We start from the raw sequence: 23536 nt of genomic DNA, 5'->3' as shown, positions 1-23536 counted from the left end.
CTTTACATTTACTGTGCCTTCTCAGTACCCGCCACTGAATGATACAACAAGAGACGCACGTGTTGCAGCAGACGAGCGTGGCCTGGCCAGGCAGCACGCATCTGAGTGGTGGGGGAAGAGTCAGGGAATCCACGTGGTCCTTACAGACCTGCACGTGAGAATGATCTGCCAGAGGAACCTGGAACTTTACAACAGCAACGGAGACACGTACCTTGAACGGGCGTCACCACTGCCCCCTTGAAGTGGGGATTTATGTGTATGTTCTTGGGCTGCTGTGGAGTCACAGGAGGAGGGGTCATCATCGCCCTCGGGGCCTCAATCTGGGGCGGCAGGTGCATCCCTTGAGGAGGGGAGGGATGGTGGGGATGCTGCAGGGGAAGCAGAGGCTGGAGCTGCTGCTGCTGGAACAGACTTCTGATCGGCTGCTGCTGAGGCGGCGGCGGTGGCGGCGGAGGGGGAGGCTGAGGCTGTGGAGGAGGAATTAACCTCGGAGAGTGCGCCTGAAGAGTACCGGAAAAGAGACACATTCACAGAGATCAACGCTCAGAAGAAAAAAAGCCAGTGCCTTACAGATTTCACATCGACTGAACTGTGAAGTTACGACTTAGAAATAAGTTTACAGGAGCAGCTTGTGTAAAACAGGAGGATAAATAGGCTGCTCGCCTGCTCACAGTAAGGGCCACTGCCGGACAACACGAGTCGACCTCAGGGCCAGGAGGGAAAACCGCAGCCCCAGAATAACACGCATGGATTCCAAAAGCAAAAAAAGTGCAGTTCCACCATCAAAACTGCCCACCGCGAGCCAAGCGCTGCGCTGGGGACGGAACACAACCTGCCCTGGGCTGTCCCTGCACAGCCAGCCCTGCCCCCCTTTGAGAAAGCCTAGGGAGCCAGGCGAGAACGTGCACAAACAACCCTGCTAGAAACCAGGCTGCAGAAAAGGACAAAGGGCTCCCTGAAAGGAGTGGGGGGAAGCTCCTGAGAAGACGGCATCTGAACCAGGAAGGAGGGGAAGGAGACGTGCCATGCCAGGAGAGGAACAGAATCACCAGAGAGCAGCAGAGGCAGAAACACATGCCTACTGGGTACACGAGGGGGAGACCAGTGTGGCTACAGCCACATCTGAAGACCGGAGGATGCGAAGGTGGGAAAATACACCCTCAAGGTGGTCACGGATCTCAGGCTGTTTCATGGAAGACTCGCTGGAGAGCAGGAAACCACCACCCACAGCAACAGCTGCAGAGCACCGGGCTCTTGTGTTTTAAACACCTACTCAAAGGTCAGTATGTGGCGTAACTGACTCACTCCCAACCACCCTATGCAGTGGGCCGCTGTTAGGACTCTCCTTTTACAAGATCAAGTGGCTGGTAAGCAGAAGAGCAGAGAATCTGATTCCACAAGTCCTGCTTGTAGCCGCTAACCAAACTGGCCACACGCAGCAGTAGAGGCAGCAGGCTACTACCGACCAAAGTGTCTCGTATAATGAGCTGTTTTCCCCGGGATGACGCCAAATTACGGAGGCTTCTCAGTTGTCACAGCATGCATGACGACGATGACTAACAGTGTGTGAGATGGACGAGGGGAAAGAGGATGGAACAAGACAGACCATTTAACAGGCTACGGTGGGAGCTGAATGGAAGAAACGGCCGCGGTCTGAACAAGAGCAGCAGGAAGAAGACATTTCAACGGAACAATGAGAATTTTGAAACCAAAGTGTACATGACCCTGTCTAACCTACCCTTCCTCAGGGAGGACTTCTCTAAAGATTCTGGAAACGGCTTAAATCCGTGGATACATACATATGCTCCCAGAAACCAGTCTGTTCCCTCCTCTGACTCATGACATCTGTAATGTGCACATTTGCACATGGTGCGGGAGTCTTCTCTATCTCATTCACCACTGAATCCACACGGAGAGCACGCTGACAGAGGGACAGCTAAGCTAAATCTGAACAGAACTGGGAATGAGCACAGTGCAGGGCCATTCACTCAAGAGCATGAAGGATTTTTAAGGAAATCGTGTGTTTTAAACAAGGGGAATTTAGGGCCTGGGCGACACCCATGCAGAGAGGCCCAGGGCAGCTAGGAAATGAAGAAACTGAGCTGGCAAGAGGCTAGGGCTACAGACCCAGACTCGTGTGGAGACAGCAGATGGCAGGAAGGTCAATGCTGCTGACTGAGAGCTCTGACTAAAAAGAGGCCTGAGAACAACGCAGCCAGAGGAACAGGAGAGACAGAAGGGGCCCTGCTGGAAGAGAAGAGAGTACACCCCAAGCTCAGACACTCAAAATAAGAAAGGCTCAAGAAAGAGGAGCTCGTGGGTGATGCCCAAGGTCCCAGAGTGCAGCCCAACAGGACGGACTGCAAACGTCAGGTGGCGATTCTGGAAGCACATCCGGGAGAGGGAAAGGCACGAAGTCCAGGCAGCAAGGGACGGACCGAGAAAATGGACACAAGCAAAGACGGTGAGCAAAGGTTATTCTTTCCAGAACTCTGAGGGTGAAGAGTCAAAGAGACAGCTCTGGGGTGGGGAGTGGCCAGGATCAAGGGGGGACCCAAGTGTGAGCGAGGTTAAGGCCATTTCAGACAGTTGTGGCCGTTTCAGTAAACTGCAGCTTTAAAGCACCACTGACTAGCGAAGATGAGCATAGAGCATACATGCCAAAGCTCCAGGAGTGGGTTCAGTCCCAGCTCACTGGGAGCCCTATAGCATCTACAGAATTCCACAGATATGGCATCACTGTCGGGAGGGACTCAGGTCAACTGACACTTGGGCAACGTTTTTAAAGCACTCACAGATCTCGCAGTTGAGCCTCTCTGAAGGAGGCACATATGGGCGCATACTTCCTCTATGTAGATAAGAAAACAGGGAGTTCTGTTACTTTTCCAGGATCATGGAGACACAATTAGGCAAAAACTGGTCTCCTGTGTGGCTGGTTCCCCTCCAGGAGGCCAAAATAACGGAGTTGGCTGTTTAGTACACGGCAAGTGGAGGTTGGGGGCAAGGAGATGGGATGGAGAAGAAAAAGAAAAAACTGAAGGGCCAGTCTTCTCGCTATCAGAGAAGCTTAAGAACAGTTGTATGAGCAGACAGCAGTTATTAATATCATCAACCTCTTTATGCTGTAATCAACCCACCTACCTCTCTTCCCTGTAGATCAAAATTAGAATTCTCATGCTAAAACAGTTAAGTCATCCTTAGAGGACAAATGTATGGATACCAAGGGGGAAAGGAGTGGGGTGGGAGGGACTGGGAGACTGGGACTGACACATTTACATTATTGATACTATGTATAAAATAGACAACTGACGGGAACGCACCGTACAGCACAGGGAACTCTACCTAATGCACTGTGGTAACCTAAATGGGAGGGAAGTCCAAAAGGGAGGGGATATCTGTATGTGTACGGCTGAGTCATTCTGTTGTGCAGTGGAGGCTAACACAACACTGTAAAGCAACCATACTCCAATAAAAATTAATTAAAAGTAATAATAATAAAACAAAACAAAAAAACAGTAAGTCATCTTTTCTACTTTGTTATTTCACAAATGAATGCCTCCTAAAACATAACATTTGTACACGGAGGCAAAGTGTGGTTTTCCCCCTAAACTCAGGTAATAATGTAGGAGGGTAGACAGTGTGGACACCTATTTATATTAAATGAATCTGTCCTTGAAGACTGACTTCTGAAGGAAAAAGCTGTAAGATCCTGCAGCTAACTGAAGGAACAACAACAACAAATCACTACAATTCCTGTCTTTATTCCTGAGATGTCTCATCTTTGAAATAGAGGAAATTCAAATGAAGCTGAAATTACAAGTACTTGATTTCTTCCTAAATTATGAAAACTTTTTATGGATATGACAATCTCCATTTTTATGGATAGGATATGATAGTTACTTGTAAGAGAAACTGCTACATTTAAGGAAAAACCTACGGTAAGCAGTGTATAAGAAAAAATATTTTATAAAATACGCCATTACTGCCAGATTCTAGATGTAAGACGTCCAGTATTTTCAGAATGGTGCTCGTAGGAGCAGCACGTCTCCACAAGCAGAAGGTAAAAGCAAGGCTCCCCTGTGGTTCGGCCACGGGAGGACACCAGGTCTCCTTATCGCCTCTCTCTTTATCAGTAATGTGCAGAGAATTAGTTTGCACTACCTGAATACTAGAGGACTGAATGTGTGTGACCATACATGAAATCATACTATAGATTACAAAGAAACTTGAGCCATTATGCCTTTTACTCAATTTTAATTTCAGACTAAGATAAATGCAAAATATGATACCCACACAAAAGCGTATTTTCATCTGAAATTGCAAAAGCTCCCACAATGAAACTACACAACTTACCACCACAGGTGGCTGTGTGGGCAGCAGGGCGGGCCTGTGATCCTTGGCTCTTCCCCTCTCACTGTTCTCTCTCCTCTGGTCTCCCACTCCACGACACATGGACGAACCTCCTCTCCTTCCTCCCCGCCTCGAGCCGTAGCGGCCCTGTTTATGCTGTCGCTCCCTTTCTTCGAATTCAAGCAACGCAGCTTTGGCTTCTGCTGAAAGCTCTATTTGAAAAGATGCATATGTGTTAGATACCTTCGAATAGCCTAAATCAGATTTATAGGGAAAAACAGGAAAGAACTACATGACAATGAAACTTAGGAACAGCAAGTGCTTCACCCACTACGAACAACTCAACTAGCAGCATCAAGTAGGATACAATCACAGAGACACTCAGGCCCCATGAGTGAGACCAGTTAAATGGAAGACATGCCTTTCCCTTGTAATAAAATACAAGGATCGCCTGTAAATTTTGAAGTGTTTTCATTTGTGCTGAGGGAAGCTAAAAAGAAGGAGCTGAAGTTCAACCCAACCACCGCCCTTAATCTGCTAGGCATCTTGCAGTGATGGCGGATGACGCTGGTCAAGACCTGGCTCCCCCAGTCTTAAACCAGGACACTCTTCTAAGCGGAACCAGGACAAGTATTAGTTAATACACAGTGACACAGAGACTCAAAAATGACTAATTCCTGATTGTTCTGCTTTAAAAGCAGAACTAATAAAATCACTCTCGAGTCAAATACTTAAGTTAATTTCATAAAAAATGGAAACTTATTTAATACTGTCATTTCAGATTTTCAGGTTTATGTTTTTTTAAATAACAACTTTACTCTGTGAAGAAAGGCTTATATCCATGCAGTCTGATAGGGAAGCTACAGCAAACGAGAGCAAAGCCAGAAAAGAAAAAAACTCATTAATGCAGATATTCCTGGGACACCCAGTAGGGGCTGCTCACCTCTCTGACCAATGCTTTAGGGATACAAGAAACATATAGGCTCTGGCCCTAAGAAACTTCAGTTGGCACATTATTCTGAATTCCTAGAAGAAAAATGCTAACTTATTCAAATATGGTTCCTTTATTTTAAAATATTATCTAAGTTATGATAAATATATCCTCCATTAATAAATGAATACCTTCTAAAGATTTCACTGAATTCTACTAAGAAGGATTGTTATGCCCTCTTCCACAGTGAAGGGTAAATTTTAAATATTACCAGTTTATCTCCTACCTTGGATTCCATAATCATCTCCAAACTCTTCCAAAACCTCTAAGCCACATTTCATTTTCTTGAAATTGTTTCTATGGTATTCCCCTCCCTTTCAAATGAATCTTTGACTCCATACAAAAGAAAATTTAATCTCTTCTTAACAAGCACACACTTTTATTCTCATCTTGACTACATGATTGGTTCACATACACATTTTATGCAGTGAATCAGCAATTATTTTGCTAGTGGTTCTAAGTGTCAAGATTAATTTCACTATCCCCAGTAATAAAATGGTTTCAAATGACATCTTTAATCAGCAAGTAAAAATGCTTTCCTCCAATTGAGACAAGCTGTCACAAAAGGTCACCAAAATATGACAGGATGAAAATTACATTTGTAACTTCAACTGAAATGTTAATTTCCCTTTAAGTGTTTTCTGAACTATGTCCATATTACAAAGTAAAGAGATATAGCTCAATGTAACAAGGTTTTACAGTGTTGTCCCTTTCTAAAATGTGCTTAAGAAAAACATATTTACATATAAATAATTTCATAATAGTTGAACTAATACATAATGAATATCTATAAAACAGTTTACTTGGCAAAATAAAAACAAATGACAGTCTGAGTTTTTCTCTTTTTTAAACAGGTAACTGAATCAAGAAATTTGTGAAAATCTTGCAAATACAAGGACCATCGTGTAAACTGAAGGCAGTATCCTATTGCTGGTACTAGGTGACCTTAAACTGTTTATTACTAGATGAAAATATTTTTCCCGAAGATCCTTTGCCTTAAGCAAAATTAGCCGAGGACATTACTTCAAGGACTTTATGTGGGCATAACAACAACGGTCTTCAGGTTAAAGCAGTAAAACATGGTTTAACATATTACATGTGCCAGTGGAACTGAGGACACGGCAAAATCTAGCGCCTCCTCATACAGAAAGAACTGTCAAAGCCTCACTAAAGTGAACATAGTTTTTCATTTATTGCTTGTACTGCTTCCAACGAGAATCTGAGGTCCACCTCCTAGGGCAAAAGAACTGGCAGCTCTGAACTGCTGTGCTGACACTTCAGGGTAACTGGTCAATGACACCCACGTTTTAGAGATGGCTTTTGACATTTCCATTCAAAATAAATCTTTCCCTTACACATGCATGTGCTAGAAACCCTTCCCAACTGCATTCTGTGAGAGAATTAAGCCCTTTTACCCAATGGGGTCCTTTTTACGTAATGAATGAATGTATTTCCTAAGTACGTAGTTTTGTACCATCCTTGGGAAAACTGAGAAACAGTCACATTTTCTCTAAGGTATTTAATTCCCAGAATCCTGGTTGAGGATAAAAGCTCACTACTTAAGATCGTAACTCAGGTAAAAGCCCAAAATTCCATATCTAATCCAATCTGTAATTCAAAATACAGATCAACAACTGTGAATCAGGCTCTACAATGGTCAAGACTGTCATAAATATGAATTAGTGTTCTTCATATTTAAGGATGACATCATATATTTGAATGTAAAGAAGACTAAAAGTGACCAAATGCCCTTCCAGATTTTGAAAAGAACTCACTAGTCCACATGCAGATGGAAGGGTCAGAAATGGGGGATGCCAGACCATCATTTCATTCTTTTTAGAGTGGAGTGTTCTTAACATTAATCAATGATATCACAAAATGATTGTTTTTATTTGTATTCAGAATGTTAAAAGACACCATTTGTCAAGAAACACATATCATATGAGACGACATATATACTCCGGTAGCAAGGTATTTCAATTCCATTACAAAGAGTAGGTAAGCAGCTTTATACAATCAGATAAGTGCAAGCATCTGTATACAGAACCTGAAACTGGTATTTCTATCACCAGGAGTATACAAAGTGATGAGTACAAATTTATGTGAATTTCTAGTATACCAAATACTGTAGTAGCTTCTCTTTCTCACTGAATATTCTTCTTCTATATAAAATTAACCTTTTGTTGGGGGGAGGGGTCTTAAGGAAATAAGGGAGCTCACTGCTTTAGGAAACCAATCTCTAAAATGAACAGAAAAATCGTTTTTGTACTGGAAATAATCCTAACTTTTCAGGTATTAGAAAACTCATGTTTTCAAACACTAAGCTTTCTTAAGTTAGGGCTTACAAATAGGGAACAGAGAAAGATACTTTTAAGTATCATTTTTACTTGCCCTATTATCTAGCCAAAGAATCACATTCTGCACAAATACATTTAAAGCCTTTTTTCTTAACGTTTAAAAAAATGGTAAATGGTCAAACTGTTTATGCTTCAGATACTCTGCCTCTAAGAACCCCAGGCCCTCTCTGCCCGTATGTAAAGGGCCAACCTGCCCATCACTACCCACCTTCCACCCTCCTGTCTCAGGATGACATGACTATAGCAACTGAGAAATGCCCTAAAAAGAAAAAAAGGAAAAAAAAAAAAAAAAGATTCGACACAAATTCTTTTCAGTTAAGGAAGTACAAATGACCCTGAAAAGAATGAAATGAGGCAAAGATCCTGAAAAGAAAGAGATGCAGGAATGAAACAAGTACAAATTATGAACACAGGCAAGCAGGACATTTCAGAACACGTCAGTGCTTGGGTCAAGGTAAAGTGAAAAGAGATGAGAAGACCATAGCTGAGGACCAGGGGACGGGAGAAGCAAGGGCGCTGAGGATGCGGGGAGGGTGACCCATGAAATGCACCAGGGCCCATAGGAGCTGGCTGCAGAGAGGGAAGGCCACCATTCCTGACGGTGTCTGTGAAGTGATTTCACATCCTTAGAACGTGTAGCTATCCCAATTATTAAGATTTGACACATATGTTCCCCAACTTACGTAACAAAGCCACAGGCCAGCTACACAGAAGCAGAAAAGGGATGATTCACCACCACCACCCGCCCCACATGCCACCCTCCTTCCCTAATAAGCCGCTGCCCATTGCCCTCTGGTGTTCAGCCAGGGGCGCCATCTTTCCTTTGTTCATCTTATCCCAGCCCAAGATTGAGATGTCTATCTATTCCAATAAGCTTGCTCTGTAATGTTACCAATTACTCCTGCTGACGGATACTTTCAGTCTTTTCATCCCCGTTTTAAGACCTTTGATTCATCTCCTTTTACCCAAGCCCAACTTCTCAGCTCTGCTTTCTTAGAAACCTGTGGTGTACTGGTTCAGACTAACCGGCAACTTCATACCATAACTTAAGAACAGTCTAGGGAAATCCTGGGCCAAAAGGTAGAAGGAGGAAACTGGAGGGAGAAGAAATGGAGAACACTAAGTCTCTAGGTCAACCTTTCCACAAACCTTACTCAGTAAAGGAACATGGTAAGACTGGCTCACTACTGTTAACTTTGGCATCTTGTGAGCTTAGTGCCCTGACAGAGAATTCCTATCGGCCACTTAAAGACACATGCTCAGGGTTTCGACTGAAAACGGTTACAAATAACACTTTTATGAAGTAATAAAGGTAGTAACTAATGGTTAGTTTCTTGACTTTTACTTTGACCAAGACCAGAGAACAAGAACAACAACCCTCTGTCCTTCCATCCTTCCACCCTCCTACCCTCCTCCTTGGAGTACGGGACAATATCCCAGTGGCTCTCAAAGTATGGGTCCCAGAGCAGCAGGAACGGCATTACCCGGGAACGCACCAGAAACGCAACTTCCCTGGGCCCCACCCTAAAGCTACCGAATCAGAACAGCTGAGAGTGCATCCAGAAATATGTGTTTTAACACGTCTTCTGGGTGATTCTGCCGCTCAAATGTGAGAACCACTGCTTTATTCTTTGTAATGGGCACTAGACAGAGCCACAGACAAGAGGGGGCGGGGGTCAATACTGGAAAAGGCTCTGCTGATTAGCAACAGCCTGCAGTAGGTCTGTAACAGGAATGATGTTCAACTGACTGTGCTACAAACAAGTCATCTTGTCTCATTAAACACTGAGAGGAATGACACACAGAACAACAGCAGCAAAAAGAGATGGTTATAATAACACTAAAAGGTACAAAATAAAAACAGTCTGGCCCAGAATTAGCCCTGGCAACCTGGACAGTCTCGGGAAGGGTAAAATGACCCCGTACCACCCCACACCACCTTCCCAGAGCAGCCAGGAACCGCACAGTATGCATGAGAGCAGCCACAGACTCCAAAAGAAAAACTATTAAAAAAAACAATCAAATATTTTATTCAAACATGTTTTAATCCAGAAGACAAGTCATGTTTATAGACTGACCTGTACAGCACCGTAACTCAGCTCTCAACTCACAACGACCATCCACCCTGTAAATGCCATGCATAATACTCTATAAAGGCAACTTTTTTTTATCTGTTTCGTTAATCATAACAGTACTATGGAGGAAGTTGAAATGGGAGTGAAGGATGGGAGACAGGCAAAAAACGTTACCCAAAGTTTCTGGAATGTTCCTTCTCTCTCTAGTTACATCTGAGAGCCTAATAATTGTTCCTTCTTTCCTTTCAGTTTTGAAACGTAATCGTCCAGATTCTTCATCATCATCCTCTTCTTCATCTGACTCCTCTTTCATGTCCTTCTGCAGCTCCAAAGTTTCCATGCCTCCCTACATTGCAGACATACAAAAAACAAGAGGAGGGAAAGTGAGTTCGTATTCTTTTGAATTAAATATTGAATAATGGTATGTATACACATATGTGTATGCACACATAAAAGCTCTTTATATTTAAGATGTAAAAATACTGCAAAATGTCCTATTTGTAAAGCCATGCGAAACATTAAACTGATCCCAGGAGACAAAATCTCAAACATTAAAAATTAACAATGTTAGAAAAAATTCAAATTCCTACTCCTGGTTAATAAACAAAGTCTTACACATTGTTACTACTTATACTTCTAAGAGAGCAAACATGAATTCCAAAAATCCCTGCTGGCCTGGAGTCTAATTCAGAGCTAAACAAAGTTCAATATATTAATTAAATTAACACTAGTGTTCCATGAGCTTATTAGCATATAACCCACCCTGTAACTCACATTAGATGACAGCACACTCCTTCCCATTAAACAGGCTCCACATTTCCTGTAATTCCTGACCCCATCTACTTTGACTTTCAATGCCAGGCAAGCGCTCCAAGTCTGCTGTTGGGTTGATCTGGTTTTTTTCAGCCTCCATAATCTTTCCTGTAACATTTCTCACCCCTTTCTACTTCGTTCCACTGCCTAGTGTTCGCTCATTACCACCTCTGGCTCAGATTATTAACCATAAAACTATTTTTTTTCTTCATTCACATCACACTAAAACCAGTTTTTATCTTATATTTCATTACATTAGGATTCCTATAAAAATTCTGCCCAATCTGGTCCCAAACTAAAAGTAATTTCTTCATCAATTCTTTCTGCATAACTCATGTTCCTTTTGACACTAATCACTTTCACCTCATGTTGCATCTTAGTGCCCTACTGTTAGGCAATAAGGTAGGTACCCTCTGACCGTTAGGTTCACTTAGACTTTTGGTAAACTTGAAAAAAAAAAAAAAGACCCAGAAACTACTCCTTTAGTCTCATCATTCATAATTCTTACAGGTCCTTTACTCTTAACAGAAACAAATACAAACTACTTCATTAGAAAGTGTGCAAGAAAAAAAAGATACAATCATTTTGGATTCTTTCCCCAACATTTTCTGTGTAAAAAATGCACACACTCATTGCTATAAACCCTAAAGTAGAGAAACAAATGCCTGAAAATAAAATAATGAATGTAAACTGTAACTTTTAGCCTAATGATTGCAAAACCACTTTTCAGTATTCTGATACTCAGCATACTATAGAATTTTTTGTTTTTAATTTTAGTCCATTTCTTTTTTTTTTAATTTATTTTACTTATTTATTTTTGGCTGTGTTGGGTCTTTGTTGCTGCGCACGGGCTTTCTCTAGTTGCGGCGGGCGGGGGCTACTCTTGGTTGCGGTGCGCAGGCTTCTCATTGCGGTGGCCTCTCTTGTTGTGAAGCACGGGCTCTAGGCGTGGGGGCTTCAGTAGTTGTGGCTTGCGGGCTCTAGAACACAGTTGTGGCGCACAGACTTAGTTGCTCTGCGGCACGTGGGATCTTCCTGGACCAGGGATCGAACCTGTGTCCCCTGCATGGGCAGGCAGATTCTTAACCACTGCATCACCAGGGAAGTCCATTATAGAATTTTTTTTCATTAATTAATTAATTAATTTTTGGCTGCGCTGGGTCTTCGTTGCTGTGTGCAGGCTTTCTCTAGTTGCAGCAAGTGGGGGCTACTCTCTTTGTTGCAGTGCGCGGGCTTCTCATTGCAGTGGCTTCTCTTGTTGCCAAGCACAGGCTGTAGGCACGTGGGCTTCAGTAGTTGCGGCACACGAGCTCAGTAGTTGTGGCACACGGGATTAGTTGCTCCACAGCATGTGGGATCTTCCCGGACCAGGGCTCAAACCCGTGTCCCCTGCAATGGCAGGCTGATTCTTAACCACTGCACCACCAGGGAAGCCCCTCCACTATAGAATTTTAAAGTACCAAAATGTTGGCATTTTGTTGGTTTAATACGATTACTTCTGTCTTACTCAATATCTGAAACCAAGAATGAGTGACGTGCGAGATGGACCCAGCTATGTTTGTGCTGCACTACGTTCAAACTGAGCAAACGTCAACTCACTTACAAAATACTCTTCTCCACCGCCATTAATGCTCCAGAGCAGTGCTTCTCAAATTTAAGGTTTATACCGATCACTGGGAATCCTGCTAAGATGCAGATTCTGATTCCGCAGGTCCAGGGTGGGGTCTGACATTCTGTATTTCCAAGAAGCTCCCAAGTGAAGCCAACGTGCAGGTCCACAGAACACACTTTAAGTAGCAAGGCCACAGAGGAGGAAAGGAAATCACTACCAATAAAGCAAAGATTCTATTACAATAGTCATTTCATGTAAAAACCTACAGGAAAATGTTTACAGTTCTCTTTTGGATCACCGAAAACAGAAACAATAGTGAATGGATATACGAACTATGGTGCATCCAAACCATGGAACGCTCTTTCGGCCATAAAAAGGAATGAACTACTGATACAACAACTGGGGTGCAATCACAAAGGCATCATGCTGATTGAGAGAAGTCAAAAGGTTTATCACTCAAAAGGTGATACTCTGCGACAATTCCACATACATGACACTCTCCAAGAAACAAAACTGCACTGGTTACCAGTGATTAGGAATGGAGGGAGGGCCTGACTACAAAAAGGATGGCACAAGGTAGCTTTTTGAGAGATGGAATGTCCTAGAATGCAAACTTCTGGTCCAAGTCGCAGGGTCCACTTCAGCTATGAACTACATCAAGGATTATACAAGCCCTGAGCTAAAACTGAAACACTGCCTGGTCTCAGTTGCCTCAAGTGCAGGCCACCTGGCAACATTCACTAAGCTAGACTCGCTCCTTCAGCCACTGGTCACTACCTCTTACTCTAAATACTGGGCATCTCCTTTGCCTATGTGCTTACAGAATTAACTAACTAACCTACCTGCCAAAATGCTGACTTTCTCTGCAGAGAGATACTTATGAATGGAATATTCATACATATTCACAATATTCCATTCACAACTAAAATTCCACTGAAGGGTGGTGCTGGATAACAATATAATAATTTAATTAGCCTAAGACTGTATTTTGTAAGAATTTAAATACGTATGTACATCTCTGATTTCGTTATAGACCCTGCCAGAAATATTTGGAGGTTTGATCTTTAGCTATTTAATTATCCTGAAAACCTGAAACATGTAGTTGTAATGCTTAACAGAGGGTGCATATGAAAACCATCATGAAAGTTCTTTAAAAATAGCCAAGTCCACTAAAGTCTTATCATATATACTGGGTGGGCCAAAAAGTTCGTTTGGTTTTTCCTGTAAGGTGGCTCCAGGAGCACGTAGTTGTCTCTAACTTCATTCAAAGCAATTTTGTTAGACTGTATTGTGACAGCTGTCATATCAGCATGCATAAAAAAAAAAAAGTATCAAAACTGTTGAATTTTTGTGTAGCCATTTTAATACTGAAGATGGAAGACAAAAAGCAACATTTTTGGCATATTATGCTTTATTATTTCAAGAAAGGCAAAAACGCAACTGAAATGCAAAACATGATTTGTGCAGTTGTGCAGTGTATGGAGAAGGTGCTGTGACTGACTGAACGTGTCAAAAGTGGTTTGCAAAGCTTCGTGCTGGAGATTTCTCCGTTGACCACGCTCCAGGGTCGGGTAGCCCAGATGAAGTTGACAGCGATCAAATCAAGACATTAATTGAGAACAATCAACGTTATACCAAGTGGGAGACAGCCGACATACACAAAATATCCAAACGAGTGCTGAAAATCATTTGCACCAGCTTGTTTAAGTTAAGCAAAAACACCTTCCTGACCTATTTCTGCATGCAATTCTCTACTTAACTGCAATGAAAACGTTCCATTTTAAAACAAATTGTGACGGGCGACGAATAGTGGATACTGTACAATAATGTGGAATGGAAGAAATCGTGGGGCAAGCGAAATGAACCACCACCAACCACGCCAAGGCCAGTCTTCATCCAGAGAAGGTGACGTTGTGTATATGGTGGGATTGGAATGGAGTCCTCCATTATGAGTTCCTTCCGGAAAACCGAACAATTAATTCCGACAAGTACTGCTCCCAATTAGACCAACTGAAAGCAGCACTCGACGAAAAGCATCCGGAATTAGTCAACAGAAAACACATAATCTTCCATCAGGGTAACACAAGACCTCATGTTTCTTTGATGACCAGGCAAAAACTGTTACAGCTTGGCTGGGAAGTTCTAATTCATCTGTCGTATTCACCAGACATTGCATCTTCGGATTTCCATTTACAAACTTCTCTTAATGGAAAACATTTCAATTCCCTGGAAGATTGTAAAGGGCACCTGGTACAGTTATTTGCAGTTCTTGGCAGAAAGTAGTGGAACAAAAGGGTGAATGTGTTGTTCAATAAAGTTCTTGATGAACATGAAAAATGTGTCTTTTATTTTTACTTTAAAAACTGACGGAACTTTTTGGCCAACCCAATAGAAAACAACTATAGAGAACACTGCTTTAAAAAACTTCCCAAAAGTTTTTAGTGCTTACAAAATATTTGACAGAGGATACTTCTTTACTATATCATGATATACAAAAAGTATCTATTTCTACCAACAGTTAAAATTTACAAGCTGGAAAGACTGAGCAATTAAATTGTGCAAAAATTACAAGAGAAGAAAATTACAGACCAACCTCCTTCGTGAATACAGATACAAAAGTCCTTAAGAAAATAAAAGCACATGGAATCCAGCAAAAAATAAAAGGAAAATTCGTCACGACCAAGTGAGGTTTAGCCGGAAGCATAAGGTTGATTTAACATTCAAAAATCAATTTAACAAATCTTACTTCGAGAAGAATTCCAAATATATGTACATACTCTCCCCTCCTCCAGGAGTGGACCTTAAGTCCCTCCTCTCCCTCGCCTTGGGTGCAGACTAGACTTAGTTACTTGCTTCCAAAGAAGAGAGCAGAGAAAGTAAAAGATAGTAACTTTACAGAATTACTATCTTTAACTGGCAAAGGCCACCTCACCACATAATCAAGGCTGACATTGCCAGGGAGGTCCTGTACCCAGTGGTATGATGGAATGAGGACACCTAACCTCCATGGTATTCTTTCCAAAAACCCATAACCCCAGTATAATCATGAGAAAAACATCAGACGAGCCCAGGTTGGGAGACATTCCACAGGACACCTGGCCAGTACTTCTTTAGACTGTCATGGTCGTGAAACTCAGGGAAGACCAACAAACTATTACAGACCAGAGGAGACAAGACAACAATGTGGTGCCCTGGACTGGATCCCAGAATAGAAAGAGGACATTAATGGAAAGAGGACATTAATAGAAAAACCTGCAAAATGGAAATTAATTTGGGAATATAGTTAATAGCTTTTAAAGCCAATTTAATTCACATTAATAAAACGGGGGATAAAAGTCACAAGATTATCTCAACAGATGCAGAAAAAGCATTGACAAAATTCAACACTCATTTCTGATTTAAAAAAAAAATATCTCAGTAAACTAGACATAGAAAAGAACTTCAATTTGACTGAAAAACCTCCAAGTAGCTTATATTACTTACTTGATGAAATATTGAATATTTTACACCTACTATGAAGAACAGTGCCCTCAATGTTTCTATTCTACACAGCACTGGAGATCGCAGCAAAAGAAAGAAATAAAAAAACTAGTAGGAAGAATTAAACTGTTTATCAACAGGCAACATGGTTATTACGATGTTAGTTTTCCCCGAATATGATCTAAAGATACAATGTAATTTTCATAAAAATCCCAAACAGATTTTTAATAGATACTGACAAGTGAATTACAGAATTTATATGCAAAATTCAAAGGACTGAGAATAGCCAAAACAATCTTGAAAAGGGAACAAAACTGGTGAATTACACTTCCTGATTTCATGCCACAGTAATCAAGATAGTGTAGTATTGGCAATAGAACAAAAAAGAGATTCCAGAAAGAGACCTAAACTTAAGTGGTCAATTGATTCTCAACATAAGCACTAAGGCAACTCAATGGGAAAGCCTTTACAACAAATAATGGTACAAAAACTAGATAAACTAATGGGAGAACTGAGACTCTCACACATGACTGGTGGGAGTATAAACGGTACAAACACTTTGGAAAACCATTCGGCTGCTTCTTATAGCATTAAACACACTGCTACCCTGCCTCAGTAATTCCACTCCTAGTTAATGCCAAGGGAAACGAAAAATTACATTCACAAAACGATGTGTAAGATAAGCTTTGAGTTATTCATAATAACAAAAACAAAACTGGAAACAACCCAAATATCTATTATCAGAACACAAATAAGGTATATCCATAAAATGGAATGAACTGCTGACTACTGACATACACAACCACTTGGATGAAACTCAAAAACATTACGGTGAGCAGAAGAAGCTAGGCACACAGCATTACATCATCACAAACTGATTGCATAAATGTATGCAAAGGAGAGACTAGGAAAGACTAATTTAAGTCAACAGAAGTAAGAACACGGCTTGCCTCTGAGAGGAGTCAGGACAGACTAGAAAGAAACAAGGGGGAATTTTCTGGGGTGATGAACTGTTTCTCACCAACAGAAGGATAGTAACTTGGATGTATCAAAACACTGAACGTATACCTCAGATCTATGCCTATCACTGAATGTAAATGTTATCACAATTTTAAAAGTTTCAAATTTAACTAGTGCAAAGATATTTTTAAACTTCTCACTTGTTCCTCTATACAAGCCAAAACCTTTTTAACCATGTTTGAAGACAAAAGCATCACTGACACTGAAGTGGCTGTATAATCAGAAAGGCTTGAGAGTTAGTCTTCCTAATTAGGTCTTTCTAATTTGTTTCGAGTACAGTGATTCCTTTGTATTAACCAAGGAAGAACATTAGTTAAATAAGAGGAGCCACTGAAAATAGACCTTTCAACTGAAATTACTTTTTAGTTCCATAATTCAGATTCTAATGTGTACTTAAACATAACTCCTAGAAAGAAGTCATCTGAAAAACTGCAATGTGCCTTCCACCTCCGTCTTAAGCAACCCAGAGCCATGAGCACTGCAACGCAAGGTGGAGTGCAAAGGTTTGGTTCATCAACACGCTGCAGACAGTTAATTTAAGAAAATGGGTCAAAAAACTAGGAAGACACCAAAACACAGGTGTATGCGGCAAAATAAAACTGCTGCTCTTCCCTGAGGACTATATAATTTATTTATACTACTAAAAAGGATGGGAGGACAGCCCTCCAAAAGCAAAGCCTACCAAAAGGTACTGAAATAATACCTCCCAGCACCCACAACAGTACCGTGCATTCAAGTTCTCAATAATGATCTCTTTGACTGACATTCAGCGATTCCACTATGAGGAAGAAAACAAGCCCAAAACATCTGTTGCCAGGAGAAAAGACCAGCACAACACCTGCCTCCAAGAAGGACTATTAAGTCCTGAGAGCAAAGAGCAATACAAAGAATTTTCAGTCAGTACAAAAACAAGCAACAAAAACAAGGCAATAAACAAACCAACAATCAAGGACAGAGGATAAGGAAAATGTGTGAGTGACTTTTCAAAAATATTTTTAAATACTAGATATAAAATTAAATTATGGAACATACAGCTTAAAAGAAAAAGCAGATAATATACCTCTTAACAGATGGTATAAACTATGTAATCTGGATGAGAGTTTACTTTCTTCTCTATAAAAAGAGTCACATAGAAAACAAGCATTAAGATGTTTTAAGTGAGTTAGGAGCAACTGGAAATCACAGGAGTTAAACAAACGCATTCTACTTCTTTCCCCTCCAAATCACCAAGGGTCAAATTTTAACCTCTCTGTATTTCCCTGTTCACAAAAGTTATTTTATTCGTGGCAAAAACATTTTAAAATATTTGACACAGAAAGTATAAAATAATCCCACCATCCAGAGGTGATCACTATCACCATTTGTCTTTATCCATCCAAACATGTGTTTGAGAGTCACACACACACATTTAAACATGCAAAGCTATGGAGGAACCTAAGGGGAGGAAATCTGTTAGCTTGCTCTTTTCACTTAACGCATCACGAGCCTCTTTCCATGTCCAAGAGAGCAAGGGCATCCTTTGGCAACCTGCAGTCCCCTGACCATCATTTATTCAACCTTTTAGAAAAATCTATTTACATTGGTTCCACTTATTTTCAACGCTGCAAACAAATACCCACTGCATGTATCCTTGAACAACCCATCTTAGATTAACTCTTGGATAACTTCATCAAAGTGGAATTATTGAGCCAAAGGACTTTCAGGCTTTTGATACTGTCACGGACAGTGTAGGGTCTGCAATTTTACTCTTCTTGCAAGTTAATAACGTAGCCTGCCACTGTTTCATGGAGGCTGTGAAAAGGCACGAGACTCTCAGCCACAGACTAGGACAATTTATTACTCTTAACAATAGCAGTAGCATTTGGGTCCAGCTCCCTAAGCCCCAATTCCCATTGGGCCATCTGACGAAGAGGGCCAGGTGACCCTGTGCAAAGGTAGCTGTATTACAGGAGGGGCACTGAGTTTAGGGAACTGTTATAATGAGCAGAAGGCATGGCTGCCCCCTACTCCAGAGAAAGATACGTCTTTCCTAGATGCTGCTACAAAAACATCCTTGAAAAGACTGTCGGGAACAAAGGAGGTGCTTTGCTCCCCCGAACATGCAGAGACATGACAGAATTGTGGAAAATTCTTCTGGCAGTCAATATTTCCAAAATAATCCCCCCAACAGAATAAAAAATACCTGACCAATAATTTTGATTTTTCCCAATATTAAGACAGGTTAGAATTCTCAGCTGTTATAATTTTTATTTTATTGAATATATTTTATATACTTAGTGATCATTTGCTTATGTTATTTTTGGATTACTTTCTCACATTATTTGCCCTTCTTTCTACAGGAGTGCTCATCTGTATATACGGAACATACTGAATATATTAACTCTTCCATATCAAACATATTAACTTTACTACATATACTAATTCTTAGGCTCATGTGTAAATATTTCCTCATACTGTCTAAACTTGTTTATAGTGTTTTGGGGTATTTCTCTATGACTTTCTAAACTTGTTTATAGTGTTTTGGGGTATTTCTGTATGATCAAATCATTCTTTTCCTTTACGGCTTAAAAAGGCCCAATACCAAGAGTAGCAGAGTAGTGAAACCAAGACAACTTGGTACTCATTTTTACTCATTCTCTATCATGTCCTTAATCATGAAAATCTCAGCTTTAACTGAATATGCTGTCACCTAATAAAACACTATATTCACCAGTCTCCTTTGCTGTGAGGTACAGCCACGTAACTAAGACGTAACTCATGAGATGTTTACACAGTGTTGTTTGAGAACTCTGGGACATGTCTTCAAAGGGTGGGCATGGTCTCATTCAGTCTTCCTGCAATCCACTGCTTGGATGTGGACCATGGTAAGACCAGCAGGCCTGGAGTTGTACCATGGAAATCTGGAAGAAGCCTGGGTACCTGATTACCTTGTGAGGCCAATACCAGATCTGAAATGCCTTCTGGAATTTTTTGACATCATGAGAAATAAACTTGTACTATTTGGTAAGTTTTCTGTTTTGCAGGTAAGCCTAAGGCTAACACACCATTATTAAAACATTAAAACATTTTCTTCTAATACATGTAAAGTTTGGTATGAATTAATCTGAGATCAATATTGGCATAAGGTACAAGAAAGGTATCTAACTTTTCCCCCGATGACTAAGCCTTCCTAAGTATGTCTGAGATATTGTTATATTAAGTATGTCTGAGATATTGTTATATTAACTCATACATGTTATGAGTTCATTTACTTGAGGGCTGGGTCTGATCATTCATGCTCCTTCAAAGATAACTCTCTCCCTCAATCTCTCTGTTCAGAAGACACTGAAAATGGAAGGTAAGATTACCATTTTTTTAAATAATAATCCACTTTTGCTTCAATATTTTAATGAATACAGTTCAGGAACCAAAGTCGGAAACATCTAGATCTACAAGTCATACCTTATCAGTTCCCGAAGGCACCCAAGCAACAGCATAACACCTACCAGCATTCTTATTCTTTAACTGCTTTACAATAAAATAGTTTATATCTCCAGAGATCATTTAAAGCTTAAAATCTACAAAACCTTTTCTCACTCTAAAATATGCTACAAACACAATACATTATCCGAGTAAGGAGAAGCATTACCTAAAATGCTGAAAGAATAAATTACTGGGCGGAAAAAAAACACAATGGAATTAATTTTCCAACTACAAAATACTACAAACTAATGAAGAGGAAATGAACTAATTAATGGGCGCTGGATTCCCAGGTTTCCCTTTCAACTACTCACCCCCAGAATGACCTCCACAGCCACTTCCGTCTGTCCCCCCCAACGCCTTGACAGCTTCTTAGATTTCTCTCTCAGAGATCTTTTGCCAAAACACCCTTTCACAGGTCTGACCTAATCTAGGCTCGTACTGGCTTTGCACTGGGCGGAACGTGGTGCTAAACACGACCCGCTTAAATCTGGTCTCCCTGAACCTCGGTTCGGTGGCTCATCACTCAGAACAGAGCAGTCACCAGTAGGAGAACCATTTCTTACTTAACGTCTTCTTTAGCTTTGTCTTGGTTCCTTGGGCTGAATGTATTTGCCTACAATTGAAGAATCTGGGAAAAAGGAGCGCTCTACTATTCTACCTTTTCTCTAAGTTTCAAATTAGTTCAAATGCAAGAGAGACAGAGAGAAAGCACAAAAAGAGAAGTCAAATTTAGCTCGTTGGGGAGAAGCAAGGGTGTCCCAGAAGGTGTCTGTACGTGATCATACGCTCTGCCGTAGCACTGTATTAGGGAACAGATAAGGGTGAACGTTCTGTAGGCCGAGTTTCTAAAGCACTGGTGTAAGACCTGAAGGAAACGACCTAAGCCCGTGAAACACCGCTTTTCATGATCTCGTGGGAAAAAGAGGGGAAAGTATTAAGGAAAATAACTGAGAAAAAACATTATTAAGGAAAAAAAAAATTTTAACCCACAAGTTCTAAGACTATAGAATGATTTTGTGGCTCACATGCTTGACCCATGGGACAAGTTCTAAGGTTGGAAAACAGAATCTATAAGCCTCCATCTCAGAGCACACCTCTATTCATCCAATGACATCTATTTTTCCAGACCTACTTCACAGGCTACCTCTTCCATAAAGCCTCAACACATCCCACCCCGGTTCCCCAATCCATCCTCAAGACACACACCCGACCAGAGAGGCCCCCTGTGTGAGCTGCTAAAGCATGTACCTGAGCCTCTCTTCTAGGAGGTTTACTTCTATGTTTACATCACTGGAATTTGCCCACGTCTTCTCTCCCTTTTATGAGGCTGCAATTACCTTGAGCACAAGAACCAAGCTTCTCAATCATCCTTATTTCTTCAATACCTAACACAGCACCTAGATCCAGGGAACTCTGCAGTATTTTTTGAATAATGGTCAAAATTAACTAACGTTAACTAATTTGAAATAATTACAGCTCCTTTCAGAGCACTAACATATACTGCGCATTTCAAAACACTTCTACCCACACTCCCATAAAACATTTAAAACATTCTTAGGGGCTTCCCTGGTGGCGCATTGGCTGAGAGTCCGCCTGCCTGCCTGCCGTTGCAGGGGACGCGGGTTCGTGCCCCTGTCCGGGAAGATCCCACATGCCGCGGAGCGGCTGGGCCCGTGAGCCATGGCCGCTAAGCCTGTGCGTCCGGAGCCTGTGCTCTGCGGCGGGAGAGGCCACAGCAGCGAGAGGCCCGCGTACCGCAAAAAAAAAAAAAAAAAAAATCTTAACACTCAAAGGGCAAACAGCTATCTGGAAGCCACAGCTAACCAGAACTCACTGTCCAAAGATTCTAGAGAGCTCAGGGTTTTGTTTTTGTTCTTTTTTTTTAACTACACTCATACTTCAAAGAAGAGATGTATCAACTTTTCGCTAATATTAAAAAGATGCTCATTTTAAATCTGGAAGAAAAAAAAAACTCCAGCAAACTTTTGGACTCTTTTTAAAAGATGAACAAATACCTCTTCAGTTTCAGGAGCAACCTGGGAATCAGTAATCTCATCTAATTCCTCTTCAGCAACACAGTCTTCCTGCTCTTTCATCCCTTGTTGCCCACAAGCCTGCAAGTATTCTTCATCCTAACAGCCATTAAAGAGAAAGTAAGGTTTTCTCATATAGCTTTGGGGTTTTTAAGCACTTTTCACCTTCATGACTCATGCTTAGTTATGTTAGCAAATTTTACTATGGCAATTATCAGACTGAGCAGAAAAGCACTAAGCACAAAACCAGAATGGGGCCTCCCCTGAGTGTTCATGGGCGCAAGAGAGCAGTATGCCAACCCAATCGCTGCAGGGAGTGATACGGACCCTGCTTCAACCTCCAAGGGCCCTGACAAGTAGCTCTTCTTCAAATCCAACACTAAGGAAATGTAATCTTAAAAAGAAAGTGTGTATGTGCTTGCACAGAGCAGCTCAGCAGCAGTACGGGGGCTGGAATCATGCCCAATTCGAACCGTTTTTATAGCAACAGAAGACAACAAAAGTACGGGCAATTCAATTCAACTCAGGAGCTGTATTAAAATTACATGTTAGAATTAGTTTCTCCATCAGCCGCTCCCTTGAATCAGAAGGATGATTCCAGGTTTGCATGAAATGTAAGGGCATGGCAGCAGGCAGGCATCTCTTGAGGGCATAGGGAAGGAAGCAGGCAAGCTGGCTAGAAACAACAATTGCAAGGAAAGAAGGGCTCCTACAGGTATCACTACAAGTAACAAGATCTGACCCCTCCAGGGGAGCTGAACTCCCCAGTGCCCCTGGCCACCAGCTCAAGTGAACAATAGGCAGGAAGGAAGAGCGGACCAGCTGCGGGACCTGCACAGCCCTACTGCACAGAATCCAACAGTCTCTCTACAAAGAACAGCAGCTGTACCCAAGGTGACAGACCACCTTAGTCCCCACAACCGTCTCGCAAGACTGTCCAAACACACTGCATTTTACTTCCCCAAAGAAACTGTTACCATCCTACCTAAAAGAGCAACTATCACTACCCATGATTCACTGAGAGCAGAACTGTCGGATTTCAAATAAGGCCATACGATGCTAATCAAAATTGTCAGCCAACATACAATGGAGAATAGTCTACACCACTGAACTCTCACTGGGAAACAAAAATCTGCTATCCATTACATAAATTACCAATCTGAAATTGTTCTTACAGAACAATGTCTTATGAAATCTCAATCTATGTTAACTTTAAAGGCACTAAGTAAATCTGGTTGTGCTCAAAAGTATAAATCATCTGACAGTGTTCTCATATTCTGTTGAATAATAAATAATATACATCTCTTCCTAATACAAGAATACAAGTTTTTACATCAAATCCC

General features: G+C 41.3%; 1 protein-coding gene and 1 long non-coding RNA gene across 9 annotated transcripts in view; one reads left to right on the top strand and one right to left on the bottom strand.

Moving 5' to 3' along the window:
• The window catches only part of RBM33 (RNA binding motif protein 33), a 117018-nt gene that overhangs the window by 66576 nt on the left and 26906 nt on the right, over positions 1-23536 (bottom strand). For 6 of the 8 annotated variants that reach the window (XM_067747569.1, XM_067747570.1, XM_067747573.1 and 3 more), the window contains exons 6-9: positions 22176-22292; positions 9948-10119; positions 4354-4562; positions 212-500 (exon numbers count right to left, since the gene is read on the bottom strand). In XM_067747569.1, the coding sequence (XP_067603670.1) occupies positions 212-500; positions 4354-4562; positions 9948-10119; positions 22176-22292 (787 nt within the window). The remainder of the gene's footprint in view (positions 1-211; positions 501-4353; positions 4563-9947; positions 10120-22175; positions 22293-23536) is intronic. The other 2 variants (XM_067747572.1, XM_067747576.1) reach the window with 1 other exon arrangement.
• On the top strand, positions 2167-11358 carry LOC137229509 (uncharacterized). The gene is made up of 2 exons (XR_010945728.1): positions 2167-2464; positions 6196-11358. It is a non-coding gene; the product is annotated as an uncharacterized lncRNA (long non-coding RNA).

This window comes from Pseudorca crassidens, chromosome 8 (genome assembly GCF_039906515.1).
Source record: "Pseudorca crassidens isolate mPseCra1 chromosome 8, mPseCra1.hap1, whole genome shotgun sequence".
NCBI lineage: Eukaryota > Metazoa > Chordata > Mammalia > Artiodactyla > Delphinidae > Pseudorca > Pseudorca crassidens.
The sequence above is the reverse complement of the archived record's forward strand: the minus strand, read 5'-3'. Positions and strand labels throughout refer to the sequence as shown.